This window comes from Trifolium pratense, linkage group LG3 (genome assembly GCF_020283565.1).
Source record: "Trifolium pratense cultivar HEN17-A07 linkage group LG3, ARS_RC_1.1, whole genome shotgun sequence".
Classification (NCBI taxonomy): Eukaryota; Viridiplantae; Streptophyta; class Magnoliopsida; order Fabales; family Fabaceae; genus Trifolium; species Trifolium pratense.
Genome location: NC_060061.1, coordinates 19,206,407 through 19,222,412, shown reverse-complemented (window position 1 = coordinate 19,222,412; position 16,006 = coordinate 19,206,407). Strand labels below are relative to the sequence as shown.

The following is a 16,006-nucleotide window of genomic DNA, read 5'->3' as shown; positions in this document are numbered from 1 at the left end:
CATTTGTCAGATATAACACATTAGACAACTAGTACATGTACATATTTTCTTTCATGGAGACTCTACTAATACTTTCTGATTATCATTGGTTTTGATGTAGACAACTAGTACATATTCTATTACTTTGATTTAATTTTATATAAAATTGATTTGAGATTTCAAGTGAACGGATTAGGATGAAGCAAAGGAACTGTTGAGTAATGGTTTTAGATATGAGTGTTGATAAACATATTATTTAGTTTCTTAACAAATGTATTAGGAGCTAGAAGTCCTCAACACACATGTGCTGCTATGACTCTTGCTGCTTCTGGGTTTCTTTTTCTGAGTTCAATCATTTTGTGATGAGTAACATTCTGCCCAACACCGCGTTTTGTGTGGAAGGGGATTGGAGCAGCATGTGGAAACTAAGCATTCCTCTAAAAGTATGTCACTTGTTATGGTGTATAATTAGAGATTGTATTCCGACCCAACATATTTTGGTTCCATTTAGTGTGGAGAAGTAAAAAAAATTGTGGTTTGAACCCTAGCGCCTGCAATAATGTCCCTGTTTTGACCGTAATTTATAACGGAAGAAAACAAAATTATGGACTCCAAGGAGAGCATAATGTGAGCTAAGTACGAGTACAACTTTCTCTGTCTCATTATAAGTGTCTCTTTTATAATATTTCTATGACTCAAATTACCAATGCAACATTTATTAATTTTTTCCACCAATATATACCCTTATTTATTGTATTTCAACTCACATAACTACTCTACCAACTACTATTAATAAGGGTATGATAGTAAATGAAACTTATTTTATCATTGAAATCAACACAAATAATCATTATCTTAAAAAGTGTGCAAATCTCAAAGGGTTCACTTAAAATGAGATGGAGGGAGTAGTGAGTGTGTTGTGTGTGCAGCAGGACCTGGAAAGACATTGCCAGCTCCATTGAAACAATTTATGTCATGCATATATTTCACAATATGAGGTACAACTAACAGACTAATTGGCAAGCAAATAAACAATCAAAATTATGTGAATAGGACATGTAATTTTACTATCTCAAAGGTACTTATAATAACAAGCTTCTGTTACATTAAGACAAACAAGCTTCTAAAGAGCTAGCAAAATAAGCTAACCATTACAACATAAATACCAAAACATTATCTCAGTTAACAACCTCATCCTAGCCTTAGTACCACTACAACTCAAAAATTTAACAAAGGGGAAAGATAGAGTAAAAAGCTACAACTGCATGATTCTTATAATCAGACTCACACTATAAGTCCAGTATGATGTGAGTTGATTATGCTGGCACCCAACATGTTGAAGCATATAAAATGCGACCTTTCCAACCTTGAAGCATCCAATTGTTGTCTTCATCAAATACAAAATCTTTATGGTACTGACTTAACTTTGTCCTAAATTTGTCCATTAATTTTGACTTCAATGGAAGCTGCTTGAAACCAGCTCTTGTATTCCTAACCTGCCATTGTTTGTATGTCTCAGGCCTCTCAACTCTCTCTAAACCTTCACATGCTACAACATTCATAGCCTCCCTACCCAGACTTTCCTTCTCCATCATCATCCTATGTTCGTTTTCACGCGGTATGACAGTGTCAAACATATCAAAATGAGCAGAAAAATGAAACAGTGCCTCCCTAAACCGTGTAGCAAAGAAAGGCGAATTATATGACCCATTAACAATGGACTGAGTAAAAATAGCAGGGTTTATCTTCCTGATCAATTGCAGAACCGCGTTTCTTGGACTGTTCACTTCAATACTTTCATCCAGTAAATTCTTAAACCTCATCAAAGTGTTCACAACAACTACCTCATTGCTCCCAATTTTAAGATCTTCAACTCGAATTGTTTCCCAGTTCCGCGATGCTATGGCATTAAACTCAAAGGGAACATTGAAACGCTTGCAATAGTTAGCAAGACGACGGCCAGTTTCCTCAATTTTTTCCATTGGACGGAAGCCGGGCAAAGGGAACTCTATCCCGGTGATCCTCAGCTTTGGAGGTCCAACTTCTCTATCTGCTAAAAACTTAATAAGTATTGGCCACTGAAAACCATATAGGATACCAAAATCAATGATATGAAGGGTTTCAGCATTTTCAGCAACATCCATAATCATTTTATTTGCAAAAAAGAATGCAAACTTTTTGAATGGGCTACTAGATAGATGAACTTGATATGCTTTCAAAAACTCAGCAGTACTGATCCTCTTGGAACTTGGCGAAGAATAGAACACTTGTGAATTAGTACCATTACCAACAAGGCGTGCCTCAAGGCCATTGGCAAAGTAATGTGCCACCCTCTCTGATGCATCTCCTAAGGCCGAAGAGTGTTGCCTAATCTGCTTCAGTAGTTCATTAGCATTCCTGTTGTCATTGGCATACACAGATTGTGAACACAGAAGCAGAAGATTCCTCAAATCTATTGTATCCTTTTTTTTGCCTTTTTTCTTAGGACGAGCTTTCCCTCCATTAGATGGAGGCGACTGCTCCGTTTTCACTTGTCCAGTCTGCGAGCAATCATTTCCCTTGCATAATGGCAAATGTTCGACATTAAGCAAAACTTTATCAAACATCTCTGATAATTCATCCTCGTCAACAACACTAATAGCTGATTGTTTGCTACTTCTCCTAGCAGCTTCTTCGTCTTCTTCGTTACTATAACTTTCTTCTCGTTTGTGATTCTTTCTACCCTTCAACACAAACGGTTTCTCTTTCTCCTCAACCATATTAAAATTGGATGATTCAAAACCAGTCACGAGTTGAGGCTGCGGAGGAAGAAACTTGTTGGCTTCTTCTAAACTTTTCTTGAATAGGGAAACAGAATCTACATCAGTGAAAATGTTTTGTGCCATCTTTGTAATAGAAGAATCCAAATCTCTGAGTGCATCACTAGTAGAATGAGGTTGAGAGAAAGTGTGAGAAATGGAAGGGGAGTTAAACTGAAAAACATGATCACCAAGATCAGAAACAGGAGTATCAGGGGAAAGGGGTATCATCTCTCGAGAGTCGTCACTGCTACTACTATTACTATTGCTATTGTTGTTACTACTGGTGCTGTTTGTTCCATCAGAGTGATGAATATCTAAGGGATGTTGATTAGGTGAAGGAGGTTTATTTTGGTGTAAGAGAGCATCATAGAATGATTTTTCTGTGATTTGCAAGCTAAGTGGATCATAAAATGGTCTCTGGTCAAGGTTTTCTTCCATCAGGATTTGGTTTATGAACTTTCCAGTATCAGAAAAATCAGCATCTTCAAGGGAAGGATCTGTCACCAAGCCCATAGAACCTTCTATAGGGAAAGTGGTGGCTGCAAAACCAAGTTGATCAGCATCAAGGAAGCTATCATACTGATTTGGATCAGCATCAAGGAAGTTATCATACTGATTTGGATCAGCATCATGGAAACTATCATACTGATTTGGATCAGACCCAGAAACCACTATGCTTCCTTCTTCATCAAAGTGGTAGTAACCATTTATGAAAGCTTGAGGAAAATTTGGATCCATCTTTTTTGTTTCTGTTTGTTGAGAAACATTTACAAACACTCAAATCACTATTGTTGAGTATATTAATGAAAAACAAAGCATAAACATAAATAAAATGGAACAGTATGAACAAAAAATAATATGAAATGGTTTCATATAACTCTTAGTAAGATTTGAATTGAACTGACCTGAGTTGTTGCTTGATACAAGATAAGGGCTCTATTGAAGTTTGGAGATTCAGAGAGATGCTCTCGTTTGGTTATGATGTGGTGCTTATTCTTTATAGAGAAGCAGCCTCTTTGACTAAAGCATATAGCATCTTTGACTAAAGCATATAATAATACAAATATTTGAGATGGATAATACACGGATCTTCGAAGAAGTAGCATGATGGCAATGTTGTCAAAAGATAAAACATAGGTGGACACTAAATTACTATAGTCAAAGACAATAGTCATGTGAATTTGGCGTGATGGGCAAACAATGTACAGTGTATCATTTTTACGGTTGGTAAAACTTTTTTCCTTCTTCAACGTGGTCAAGAGTGAGACAAGTCTCCAATGTTTGTTAGATTTGTTTGAAGACAGCATCTAGATACCCCACCAAATGAAATGGTTTGGTACACTTGTTTCTTTTACCAACAATAGGTAAATTGGCTTTTCTTTAAAAATTATGCTAATTTTTTTTTGGAAGGTATAAATTATGCTGATTTTTGTTTTTTAATAATTGCATAGACGGCAAGACATGCTGACGTGATATGGAGTCATTGTTCACGTGTGCGTTGACTAGGCCAAATCAGTTGGGGACCAGCCTTTTGCAAAAGAGGCTAAAGTTAGGAGACCAAAAATGCTATTATGAAATTTAGGGGGTAAAAATCACAATTTAGCCTAAAATAAAATACACTTTATCAATCACCAAAAAGAAATTATTGCAAACTATCACAGATGAAGAAAATATAAACAGAGCAGTTTTCAAGTTTACCTACCTCTAAAGAAGTTGTTGTCTGCAACTCTCCAATACCACTAGTTGCAAAATGAAAGAACTTCTAAGAGCAAATACATATCAGGCCAGTAATATAGAGTTGGTAATATAAATTCTGATATTTAATTATAGTTCACCAAATGGAGGATTTTGCAAAAACAATGATTGAAAGTTGGTGAATTCATGACATAGGGATGCCAATAGTAAAAAAGCACAAAATTGGTAGAAGTTATTGATGACACTTATCAAGGACAAGAAAGGAATAGAGAGAAGATGTGTAACTGTTATATCCATCAATAACTGTCAAATCCCACAAAAAATTGCAAGCACCGATTTGCGCAGTCACCATGAAAATCTACGAATATTGGCTTCAGTTGAAATCGATTTTGGGTTGTTGAAATTGATTTATCTTCAACCACCCAAACACCATTTAGAAAAGAAAACTCATGCTTGACCTTTTTCGACATGCATCTACTCGTTGCAACTGATAACCAAACATACACTTAGTAGAAAATATATCATGGTAGCTCAATTTTTAGACCTTACATGTTACTCAAGATTCCACTTCTTTAATGACTGCCAAATACAGGAAAAGTTAAACTAATATGCATCTAAATACATCATTTACATAGCATTAGTTACATTATACACAAACTTAACCAAATAAAAATGTTGCAGGTACTGAAACTGAACTGTGTTATACCATTCCATTGGCAGGGGTCAGCTTCTAGAACTATTAAGAAGTCCAAGTTATGTTTGCCAGATTCCTGCTACAAACTCAAGCAATGCTACTCCTAAACTCCCTGAGAAGCATTGTCGAGGCCTATGCAGGTACCCAACAGGATGAAGCGTACACTATTCGGCCCTTCCAACCTTGCAGCATGCAGTTGCCATCTTCAACAAGCATGAAATCACTATGATACACATCTTTCAACTTGCATCTTAACTTGTTAATGAGATGTTTATCCAAGGGCAGTTGCCTAAATCCAGCCCTTATGTTCCGGACCTGCCATTGCTTGTATGTCTCTGGCCTCTCAACCCTCTCAGAACCCTCACAAGCTATAGTGTTCATTACCTCCCGCCCCCAGAACTCTTTCTCAAACATCAACCTCATTGGATCTTCACGAGCAACATTGACGTCAAGCACATCAAACATTGTAGAGTAATGGAAAAGAGCCTCCTTGAACCGTGTCACAAAGAATGGGGCATTATAGCTCCCATTGACAGTAGTATGTATAAAGATATTGGGATTTGCATTCTTAATTAATTTTAAAACAGCATCCCTGGGACTATTCAATACTACTGTCTCATCAAGTAGATTTTTAAACCGACATATACAATTCACCACAAGAAGTTCATTTTTCTGTATCTTCAAGTCCTCAACTTTGACGGTTTCCCATTTCTGTGCAATAGCATTAAACTCAAATGGAACATTAAAACGTTCACAATACCTTGCCAGGCGAAGCCCTGTCTCCTGGACTCTCTCTGCAGGCCTGAAGCCAGGTTGAGGGAGCTCTATCCCTGTCAAGCGCAGTTTGGGAGGTCCACCTGGTCGTTTGGATAGACGATAAATAAGGGCAGGCCATTGGAAGCCATAACGGATGCCAAAATCTACAATGTGAAGAGTTTCCACTTCCTTGGCTAGATTCAAAATTGTATGGTTTGCAAAAATGATAGCAAGCTTCTTGAACGGACAAGCTGAAATATACATTTGATAAGCTTTCACCATGTCAGCAGCAGAGTTTCTTTTGGAGTATAAGGCAGTATAAATCTGAGTACCAGTGCCAGCCAAGCGTGCTTCAATGGCATTTGCAAAGCAATGTGCCAGCCTCTGAGATCCATCACCAAGTGGAGAAGAATGTTGCCTTATCTGCTTTAATAACTCCTTAGCAGTTACACGATCATCAGAAGAAATAGATTGTGCACACAGAATCAACATTGTCCTCAAATCCACAACACCCTTCTTGTTGCCTTGTTTCTTAGCACGACTCTTTCCACCACCAGAATTGTTGGCTTCTTCTTTCTGCTGCACACCCGTAACTTGTTCATTAGGCTTCTCTTCCTTAGGATCTCCCTCCTTTCTGCACCCTGTGCCAAGCAACACCTTATCAAACAGCTCCGATATTTCACTGTCATCAGTGTAAACAGCCGACTGCTTGTTACTTCTCTCATCCTGTAAATCCGTTTCATCTCCCCGTTCGTGATTCTTCCTCCCCCTAGACTCAACAGAAAAATGCTCCCTCTCACTACTCTCCGTCTTAACCACTACCTCCTGAGGAACCTTCCTAAAAGAAGGGATAAAAGGGTGGTTATTCTCCAAGTCAATAACCAAGGGATTCGCTTTCGGAAGAAACTTATTAGCTTCCTCCACACCCCTCTCAAATTGCAGTACAGACTCACTCTTACTAAACAAGTTCGAATCAGGAAATCCATCCCTAGAACTAACCGAAAATCCACTATTGGTTACACCGAAATTGCTACTGCCAGTACTAGTAGTACTAGTACCATAACCATTCATTGAACTTGCCTGAAAAACAAAATCAGCAGGAAACGCGGTTTGCAGTATAGAAGGCTTATACTCAGAAACATCAAAATTACTCCAATAAGACTCAAACTCAACAGAATTACTACTACTAGTAGTTGTACCACAATTGCTATAACTACTAAAATTACTATCATTAGGACTATCCACATTGTGATGATTTTGAATAGAACTAGAAGAAGGGTATGTCTCACCAATGACTTCATAGAATGATTTCTCAGCAGCTTGTAAAGCCAATGAATCATGAAACATACATGGTTTTTTCTCCATGTCTTCTTCCATAAGCATTTGGTTTATGTAACGAAGAACTGTGGCAGAAAAATCAGTTTCATCCAATGGAGAATCTTCTTCAGTGTTTGGATCATTTGGTGGATGAAGAAAAGGGTTATCTATGAATCCATCGAGTGTAGTTGGAATTTGGTTTGATTTGAAACCGTTGGTGTAATTGGAGCTGAAACGAGGATCCATTTGTGAAGAAATTAAGCTCTTTTTATAGAAGATCAATCATGAAACCCTAGGGTTGAGTGATTTGGGGATAAAATTGAAGGAAGTGATTATTATTAGTATGAAGTGATTATTTAATAATTGTTGATGAGAGAAGAAGGAAGGAAAGGAAAGGAACCTTTGATTTGAGAATCTGAGAAGTGAAATATTCTTTATTTGATTCTGTTAAATATTAAAGAAATATCTAATCAGCATAATGAAGTTAGTGGAGAGAGCAATAACAAGAGTGAGAAACTGAACGGTGACAGATGATCACAGGATCAATCTTATGACCCGTCGTCAACTTCAACTTCAACGTGGTTCATTCATGGACTGGATTTTCTTTTTCCTGACCCCGGGTCAAAATGCGGGTCCAAATTTATTTTAGTGGCTGCTAAATTTCATACACACTTCTTCTACTCCCTTAACCATTTGTTTCGCAGATTAATCTTTGACTGGATATATTGAATAGTAGTAATATTTATGGAAAGAGGTTAATCTCTTAAATAAATTTCAGTTATTTTTTAGAATTAGTTTATGCAATTATGTGTAGATAATACATTCTAGATTTGGATTCTCTAACGTGAGTAAAGTGTAAAGTGAGAATATTAAGGGTTGTGGTTGTAACAACCTCATGATTTATTATGATGTAACTATAATATCTACCTTTGATTTATTAATTAACGGGTTGATATTACTTACTTTACACTCTAAAGTGAATTACTTACTTTAGAGGAGTCAGATCCATACATTCTCTGTTGGTATCAAAACCAAGGACCACAAGGTTGAGGTATGCACCTTTAACCAAGAGATCGCTTGAGAGCTTGTTAAATACATTAATTTTGTTTGACCAACTTTTATTTATATTAGAGATTGGAGCAATATTCTTTAGTTTTTTCTTTTTCTTGTTAGCGCATAGGCCTCCAAAAAAATTCTAATAATTTGGAGTTCAACTAAAAGAAAATAAATTTTCTTAAAGCAATTTATTCTTTGATGAAATTTGTTAACCACTTAAACTTGACAACTTGGTTAAGAGTTGTTAGTAAACTTACTTTGAGAAACAGAATTCAAATTCATCATTAATTTGCAGGCCATTGCATAACAAAATTAATTTAAAACCTTTAGGAGTTTAGTGCTTAGAGCTTAGCCTTACCAACAAATACAAATTTCACACTTTCCCACCTTTTTTTTTTAAAAAAAAAAATAAAAAAATTAACTTTAATACTCACTCTATATAAAAGAGAACTTCAATATACAATGATGTCAATTCTATCAATAAATGGAGATTGTCCGGTTTGAAGGTTCAAAGGTAGAGAATTTTTTTGCATAGAGATGGGAGAGAAAGTTCCTCCAAGGGAGGTTTGGGAATGAGGACCGAGTTTTATCCCTCATCCCGCAGAGACTTCTTACCCTAACATTTTTTTATTTGTTTTATACTTAAATTTTAACTTCTTTTACAACTAGTTTGATGGAAAATAATAAAAGTTTGATAATGTGGTGATCAAGTCATGTCTCACTCACCGGAATTTTCAAGACAATCATTCATTTTTCTTTATTTTCAAAGAGATACCAGTCAAGGGGTATCAATTCACGTATCACTCACCGGAATGATGAAACCATAAACTTCTCCTAATAAGTACCATGAGTTGTCGTTACAATATTGAACGATTTTCAAGTGTTGATTTATTATGAACTACATATCAAAATGATCCACAAATTTGACATGAACTGCATTACCTTGAAGTTAACCAAAAACCTCAGATTCAGACAATCGAATGGAACGGGTCATATACAAAGGACTTGAGGATTGTAACACTATGGTGGAACCTCATTTAGCTCAACACGAGAATAGATCCTCTTCAATCACATTTACTTCCAATAGTATCGATTTGTGTTTTCCGCCAAACACAAATCATTTCCAGTTGCATAATTAGGTAAACCATGGGTCATTTGATTACGCTCTCTTTTGCATTGAGCAAAATATATTCAGAGAATCCTCCAAAATCTTGCATGTTGTAACACCAATAAAACAATCATCACTACGGAAAAATATCTTCAAATGTAAAAACAACCAATGAATGTTTCAATTGTTGAAAACAGCATAGGATATATACAATTTCAAGGTAACCAGTACAGGCACCAGCAATGCAACATATTCCATATCACAATCAAAATACTAAGATAGGCAGAAAGAGAATTGTAGATACAATGTACACAAGCCAACACAAAATAAAAAGTTAGATTTCTTCCAATGCATCAGTAAAAAGTTAACTGCATCATCTAAAAACAAAAGCACATTGAAACTACTTCATTCCGTGGCCAAGTCAGCAAACTGCCATGGATTGAATTCAATTGATTTAACATCAACATCATCAATACTGCCAGAGTTATCTGCAGCAGCTCGATGTTCCGAGTATTTACCATTATATTGGTAGATTTCCAAATCACCCCAAGGAGTCGCTGTCACTTCTTCAGTTAACTCAAACCATCTTGGTGTGAATTTATGCCCTTTTTCTTCCCGAGCTCTCTTTTCAGCACGCTGCCTCTCCTCCAAACTGAAAATGAAAAGAAAATAAAATAAAAAAGATAAACACACAGGGAGCAATCTCGCAGCATCTCTATGGTGAAACTCAAAACCATATTTTATTTAAGGGAGGTGGTGACAGTGACAGATATCAATGTAGACACTCACGGGTTACACGGCTCTATACCAATCTAATCATCCAAAACCTAAGCTGCTTAGATAACAGAAAGAAAATAGAAAACCAAAAATAGCACTCCAAATGACAGCATGAAATAGTATGGTATTCTTCAATCAGAAGATACACTGATCCACAGCCAGGGCTCCTCAGAGAATGATTGTCCTATACCACACAGTTCAAAATGGAAGTTCTCCCACTACTTGCTTTCAACCCTCCTATCACTATCACGTTAATATTTCCCTCTATCCTAACAGAATACCTGGCCGCACCTTTCTTCTCTCTCGAATTTAACCTTCCACAATCTAGGCTTTTCCCACTACTGATCAGCATAGGATCATCTTCTGAAATACAGGTCCTAACAGAACCCCCAACCCACCCATAAGGAACTACAACCCACCTCAGCCAAGTTATTTCAACCAACATAATGCCTATAGAAATGCAACATTAAACAAGTTAAACTGCTACAAAAATTTATATGAACATCCCTTAAACAATGCTCAACTAAATGTGTTTGGGCACAAGGAGACAGAAAGGGAACAAAAGAAATGGTAATAAACCTGCTCTTTTCTGTCCCGGATTTTGACAGATCACCCAACTCAAGTGCATATCTATCTGGACGTAGACGTGAGTCTGATGCCAACAACTTTCTGGGAGCAGTGTCAAAGCTGTTTAATTTATGAGCAAAATGTGTATACTGGAATTTATCATTTGGTGGAACATCAGCAACATGCCAAACCTGCATGATAAAATCACTGATGAAATGCCAATAACAATGATAAGGAACTTTGAGGTATTAATATCGTTACAATCAATATATAAGCTAAGCATAAGACTGGGGTTACTTATTTTTATCAGATAGAATGCCAGATTCTTGATTGCATGGCTATAACTTCAAATTGAAGATTTTCAAAGAAGGCTAAATATGGATTATAAATAAGAATGTGTGCATGTATATAAGAGATGGCCAAAATATGCCTTATCAAATCCTTGTTTTCTTCCATCACATTATGAAGTTCTTTAAAGATTATTGTTTCAGAGACAATTTCAAAATCACGAGCGGAAATTCAGTTGTCTTAAAATGATAAGAGCAAAGTAATAGATTAACCGGAAAACATTGTTAGCTATACAAGAATAAAAGTAATGGTTTAACATCTATATACATTGTCAGTGCAACTGTAAAGAGTTTTTACACTGCCAATCAACCATAATCGTCAAATCGTTAAAAATGTTTTACTTTAACTGTAACTACTTCTAAAACCGTCCATATGATTGATCGTGAAAGTTTGTCAAAATCAAACTCTTCAAAAATTAAACTAAGTAGAAATAGTTGAAAATTTGTAAGAGGTGGCCTCACTCACACCTCTAACAAATTTTCAAATGGGGAAAAGGGGAAGGGGCCAAGGGGCGGATGGATGGAGGACATTCAAATGGGTCACCCGTGAATTATTGTCTTGTGAAAATTCCATAACTGGAAAGAGGCTATGGCAAAAAGACATCACTCTCTTCAACTTAACCTACCAAGCATGACTAGATAGGCAATGATTTAGGGCCTGTTTGTTTCAGATTTTTCAACAAAAAAATCTATTTTTTTATCTTACTTGTGTTTGTTTCAGATTTTTTTCAAAAATCATTTTAGTAAAAAAATCATTTTTTTCATCAAAATGAGAATCTATTTTCAATAGCTTTTATCAAAATCCATTTTTTTATCATTCATCATCCCTCACCATTTTAAAAAAATAGATTTTAATGATTGTAAACAAACGGCAAATAGCTTTAGATTTTTTTCAAAATCTCTACAAAAAAATGATTTTTTTCAAAAAAAATCATTTGTTTTAAATCTCAAACAAACAGGCTCTTTATCATCAGATGGTAAGAGCGAGAAAAAATGCTTAGTGTTTAAAGCAAAGTTACTATGAATTTTGATTGCAAATAATTCTCAAGGTAACTTTGAAGATTAATGAAGAAAATATCACCTCTTTCAATTCTGTGTTTGGAAGAGGCTCTCCTTCAGAATCACAAGGTTGATAATTCATTGACTGATTCCACTTCCCAGTCATCAAAATTTTGGGTTCTTCAGAAGAATTATAAACATAACCATCCACTTCATAGCGACCAGCACTGCAGAAGATGAGGAAATAGGTAGAGCTTAATTAAAGGCTGTAGATACAGATTTAGTGAGGTACCTAAACAGCTAGGGGGGGGGGGGGGGGGGAGATGGAGTTAAAACATAGACATCATAAATGAAAGGGAACAAAGTTCAGAGCCACTCAATTATCATCAAATCAAAATATCAGGTGAAACAGGAGAAACAATTTTCATTTCAATATACATCAAGTCAAATTAATACACTAACGAATTGCTTAAAGGATGAAACCTAAATCCTAATATAGAATAGGTATAAAACTAATAAAAATGTATCTTTTTTTAAAAAACAAAAATTAGAACTTGAAATGTTACTGACCCAAACCATCCACATTGTTGAAAGTAAAGTACGGCTTTGTCTCCAGTTGTCAAATTTGTCATTATCATTTCCCCAGGTGAATCAATCCAAGTCCGGCCAAAAATCAGGTTATTAACCTTTGTAGGAGGTGGCACCAAATCTAAGACTACACCGTGCTTCTTAAGGGTCACACGCGTTCTGCAAACAATATAATCCACAAAATATTATTCCTCCTTAATAATAAACAGCAGCAAGCTTATAAAAAAAGGAAACAGCAATAAAACCAATAATTCAAATAAGAACAGAAAGAGTTGAATCCAGTATTGTCTAATCATATATATAACCGTGGACTACTAAGATTGAATCTCATACAACAGCTCTTCAAGACCCTAAAACCTACATCGGCATTTGGCGACCTTGTATGGATATCTTAGGAAAGCATTATAATAGATTGAAAACACACATGCCATGTAGTTATCAAATATCACTATCCTCTCTTCTGCTTGAGAACACTTGTAATCTCTTAGGAAATTAGATCAGAGATGAGATGGAAATTCTTTCAATTAGGGTGTGACAGGTGAAAGCAGAAATAAGAGTGTGAACTTGAAAGAACACAAAAATATTAGTGAAAATAGGAGTAAAAGTGTAAAACAATGTAACAAAGGAAATCTACTAAACAAATGCAATATCTTCATCACCTTCCAACAGGGTACACATCAACAGAATTCCCCAAAAACTTAGTTTTTAACTTGGAAGTCACGTCATATGTAAAATGTTCATTCTCAGCATGCCCAGCACTCATTGGGGGATGATGACTAACCTGAAATTCAAAATAAATTTTTGATATACAGAGATAGAGAAGTACAAAAAAATATCAGTTTGTTTTGACCAAACAAAATTAGAAAGCAAGAGAAGAAGTTAATATTTCTTCCAATTGCTAGCATATGTATCACACATGCACAATGCACACATAGGGAGGAAGTGAGAAAGTTAGGATCCATTGATCCCAAGTGTAGCCTAGAATATAGTATAACACGATTCCATGGTCAGATTACTTAATTTTGTATTCAGCAAAAAGTTTGGTTGTGAAATTGAACAAGACACACATGCACGCGTGCACACACACACACGCACACGCACAGAGAATCACAAACTGAAAAGATACCTGTTCCGCAAGAAATGTAATTCCATTATGGTTGGTCAATTCATAAGTCTCTCCAAGGATAGGATTAAAAGGCTTCCAGGTTCGTTGGTATGCAAAGTACACAGATATAGCCCATGATGCTGTGATCATTATTACGTAAATTAAATTAAATACTGAAGAAATAATAACAAAAAGAACTAAAGCCATAAGAACACACGCCTGATATTTATAGTTACTTCAATGCAATAAGAACTAAATCCATTATACAAAGCATCGCTTGAAGATAAATGAGTCTGGTCATCCAAATACTTCAGCAAAACTAGTTCCGAATTATGATGTTTCATATGCTTGTTGTTTGCCAATCATTTATACTTAAATAAATCGAATAGAAAAAAAAAACTAAGATAAAACACAAGGGAGAAAAAATAACTCACATGCATATACCAACTGCATGTAAGGATCCTCTGATTCATCTGCTTGATCTAACAAGTGGGAATACTCCATCAACTAGTCCATGCAATTAAATGTTCCAATTTCAATCAACTAACAATACAAGTTAACAAACCATTAACAACAACAGAATAACTTAAAAAAGATAGCAAACCTCGGCCATTTTTTGGAGCATAGTCATTGGTTCAAATATAATCACTGGCAATGTCACCAGTGATGTTACATCTGCCCCAATATAATTCTGCATCATCTTCCAGTAACCATCTCTTTCCTATATATACAAAAGGAGAGAAACGGATAATTTTCAAACTACACAAGCATGTATGAATGAGGGTTACACGCGAAAGAAAGAAAAAATGACATAAAATAAAGAGTTTATTGGCTATTCATTGACGGTGTAAAATATTTTTAAACCGTCATCCAATGGGAACCTATCATCTTTTCATGTAGGCCTATTTTATAACTATCTTTTTAAAATAAAGTTTAAATATGATTTTAGTCCCTGTAATTATAAGTTTTTTTGTTTTGTTTTAGTCATTGCAAATTTTTTGTTCGGATTTAGTCCTATAAATTCAAAAAATGTTGTTTTATTTAGTCCCTAACGCCAACTTATTGGGCTATGTGGTGTGATTATATTGAGCCACAGATGGTTTTTGAATTTGCAGGACTAAAATCATATTTAACCTTAAAATAACTATCATGTTCTCTATTCTTATTATATGTCACCGTAAAACTATAAGACCAAAACAAATGCTAGCATCCTTCCTTATCCTTAACAACCAATAAAACTAAAAAACAACACAAAACAAAGCGAGCACCTCCGGTTTCCATCTTCCTCTCTGAAGTTCATCATCTACATCATCTTTACCACCATCTGGGTTTATGACTTCAACACCTTCATATCCAAGAAGCCTAAAACCAAATAATAAACACATAATTACCTTAAAATTCCTCCAAATCACAGCATATCTTAGTAAATAAACTCAAACATACGATGATAGGTTCTAGAATTAACCACCAAACTTCATGAATTGATCATATTGAAGAACAAATTTAACAGTGTTGTAGAATTGAAACATAAACAACGAAGATAACAAAGAAGGGGTAAAATGAAGGGTTTATGAGGTGAATTAAGGAAGGGATGAAGTACCCGTTAACAGATCGGATAGCGTTGCTGAAGCGGGAAGACATTGCGGAAAAGAAACCCTTGCTTTCATTTTCCTTTTGGGGGGTACCCATCGTGAATGTGAAACCCTAATTCACAAGACGATCGGAATCAAAGAGATATTGCCAAAACTGAGCTCATCCAATACAAATCAAAACTGTAACGGTGATAGATTGAAGTGGTGTATAGTTTAGTTGTGTTTTTTTAGATCAATTATTTTTCTCTTAAAAAAAGAAAAACAAACATAAATGCAATTTTACCCCATGGTTTGAATAAATCGGAATTTTATCCGGTATTTTAAAAACCAGAATTTGAAGTTATAAAGAGAGATTAATTACTGTTTTAGTGAAATGAACCTACTACTGGTATTTTCGTCATGTCTCTCACCTTGTAGCTCCGTTTTGAATAGTATTTACATGTCTGGAAAGCTAACAAAATTACCTTTGTTGGAATTTCAATTTCATCGGATTTGGAGTTACGATGCGTTCAATAGACGATGTTGAATTTGAAGGTCAGGAGCAGATTTCTATAAAATTAGTAATTGGACAGGTCTGCACTATATCGATAAATACTCTCCCTTTATAACTCCAAATTTATTGGGG

At 35.5% G+C, this 16,006-nt stretch overlaps 3 protein-coding genes across 3 annotated transcripts; all 3 read right to left on the bottom strand.

Annotated features, from left to right (window-relative positions):
* Nucleotides 1-1,041: 1,041 nt before the first annotated feature.
* On the bottom strand, nucleotides 1,042-6,040 carry LOC123918578 (scarecrow-like protein 34). The gene is made up of 2 exons (XM_045970654.1): nucleotides 3,686-6,040; nucleotides 1,042-3,529 (listed from the first exon to the last, which is right to left on the bottom strand). The coding sequence occupies exon 2, from the start codon at nucleotides 3,516-3,518 to the stop codon at nucleotides 1,296-1,298; it is 2,223 nt and encodes a 740-aa protein (XP_045826610.1). The 5' UTR covers nucleotides 3,519-3,529; nucleotides 3,686-6,040; the 3' UTR covers nucleotides 1,042-1,295.
* Nucleotides 3,686-7,931, bottom strand: LOC123918579 (scarecrow-like protein 14). The gene has a single exon (XM_045970655.1). The coding sequence runs from the start codon at nucleotides 7,486-7,488 to the stop codon at nucleotides 5,302-5,304; it is 2,187 nt and encodes a 728-aa protein (XP_045826611.1). The 5' UTR covers nucleotides 7,489-7,931; the 3' UTR covers nucleotides 3,686-5,301.
* Nucleotides 7,932-9,557: 1,626 nt separating this feature from the next.
* LOC123918577 (oxysterol-binding protein-related protein 3C-like) lies at nucleotides 9,558-15,619 on the bottom strand. The gene is made up of 10 exons (XM_045970653.1): nucleotides 15,390-15,619; nucleotides 15,058-15,151; nucleotides 14,394-14,510; nucleotides 14,224-14,296; nucleotides 13,811-13,929; nucleotides 13,344-13,465; nucleotides 12,667-12,843; nucleotides 12,179-12,323; nucleotides 10,763-10,941; nucleotides 9,558-10,058 (listed from the first exon to the last, which is right to left on the bottom strand). Exons 1-10 carry the CDS (start codon nucleotides 15,476-15,478, stop codon nucleotides 9,812-9,814), a joined length of 1,362 nt encoding a protein of 453 aa, XP_045826609.1. The 5' UTR covers nucleotides 15,479-15,619; the 3' UTR covers nucleotides 9,558-9,811.
* Between the last annotated feature and the right edge of the window lie 387 nt (nucleotides 15,620-16,006).

Coding starts and splice junctions, on each gene's coding strand:
- LOC123918579 (XM_045970655.1), bottom strand. CDS start 7,488: ATGGATCCTCGTTTCAGCTCCAATTACACCAACGGTTTCAAATCAAAC.
- LOC123918578 (XM_045970654.1), bottom strand. CDS start 3,518: ATGGATCCAAATTTTCCTCAAGCTTTCATAAATGGTTACTACCACTTT.
- LOC123918577 (XM_045970653.1), bottom strand. CDS start 15,478: ATGGGTACCCCCCAAAAGGAAAATGAAAGCAAGGGTTTCTTTTCCGCA. Junction 14,511..15,057: donor GAGGAAGATGGAAACCGGAG/GTGCTCGCTTTG, acceptor TTGTATATATAG/GAAAGAGATGGTTACTGGAA. Junction 12,324..12,666: donor CAACAATGTGGATGGTTTGG/GTCAGTAACATT, acceptor CATCTTCTGCAG/TGCTGGTCGCTATGAAGTGG.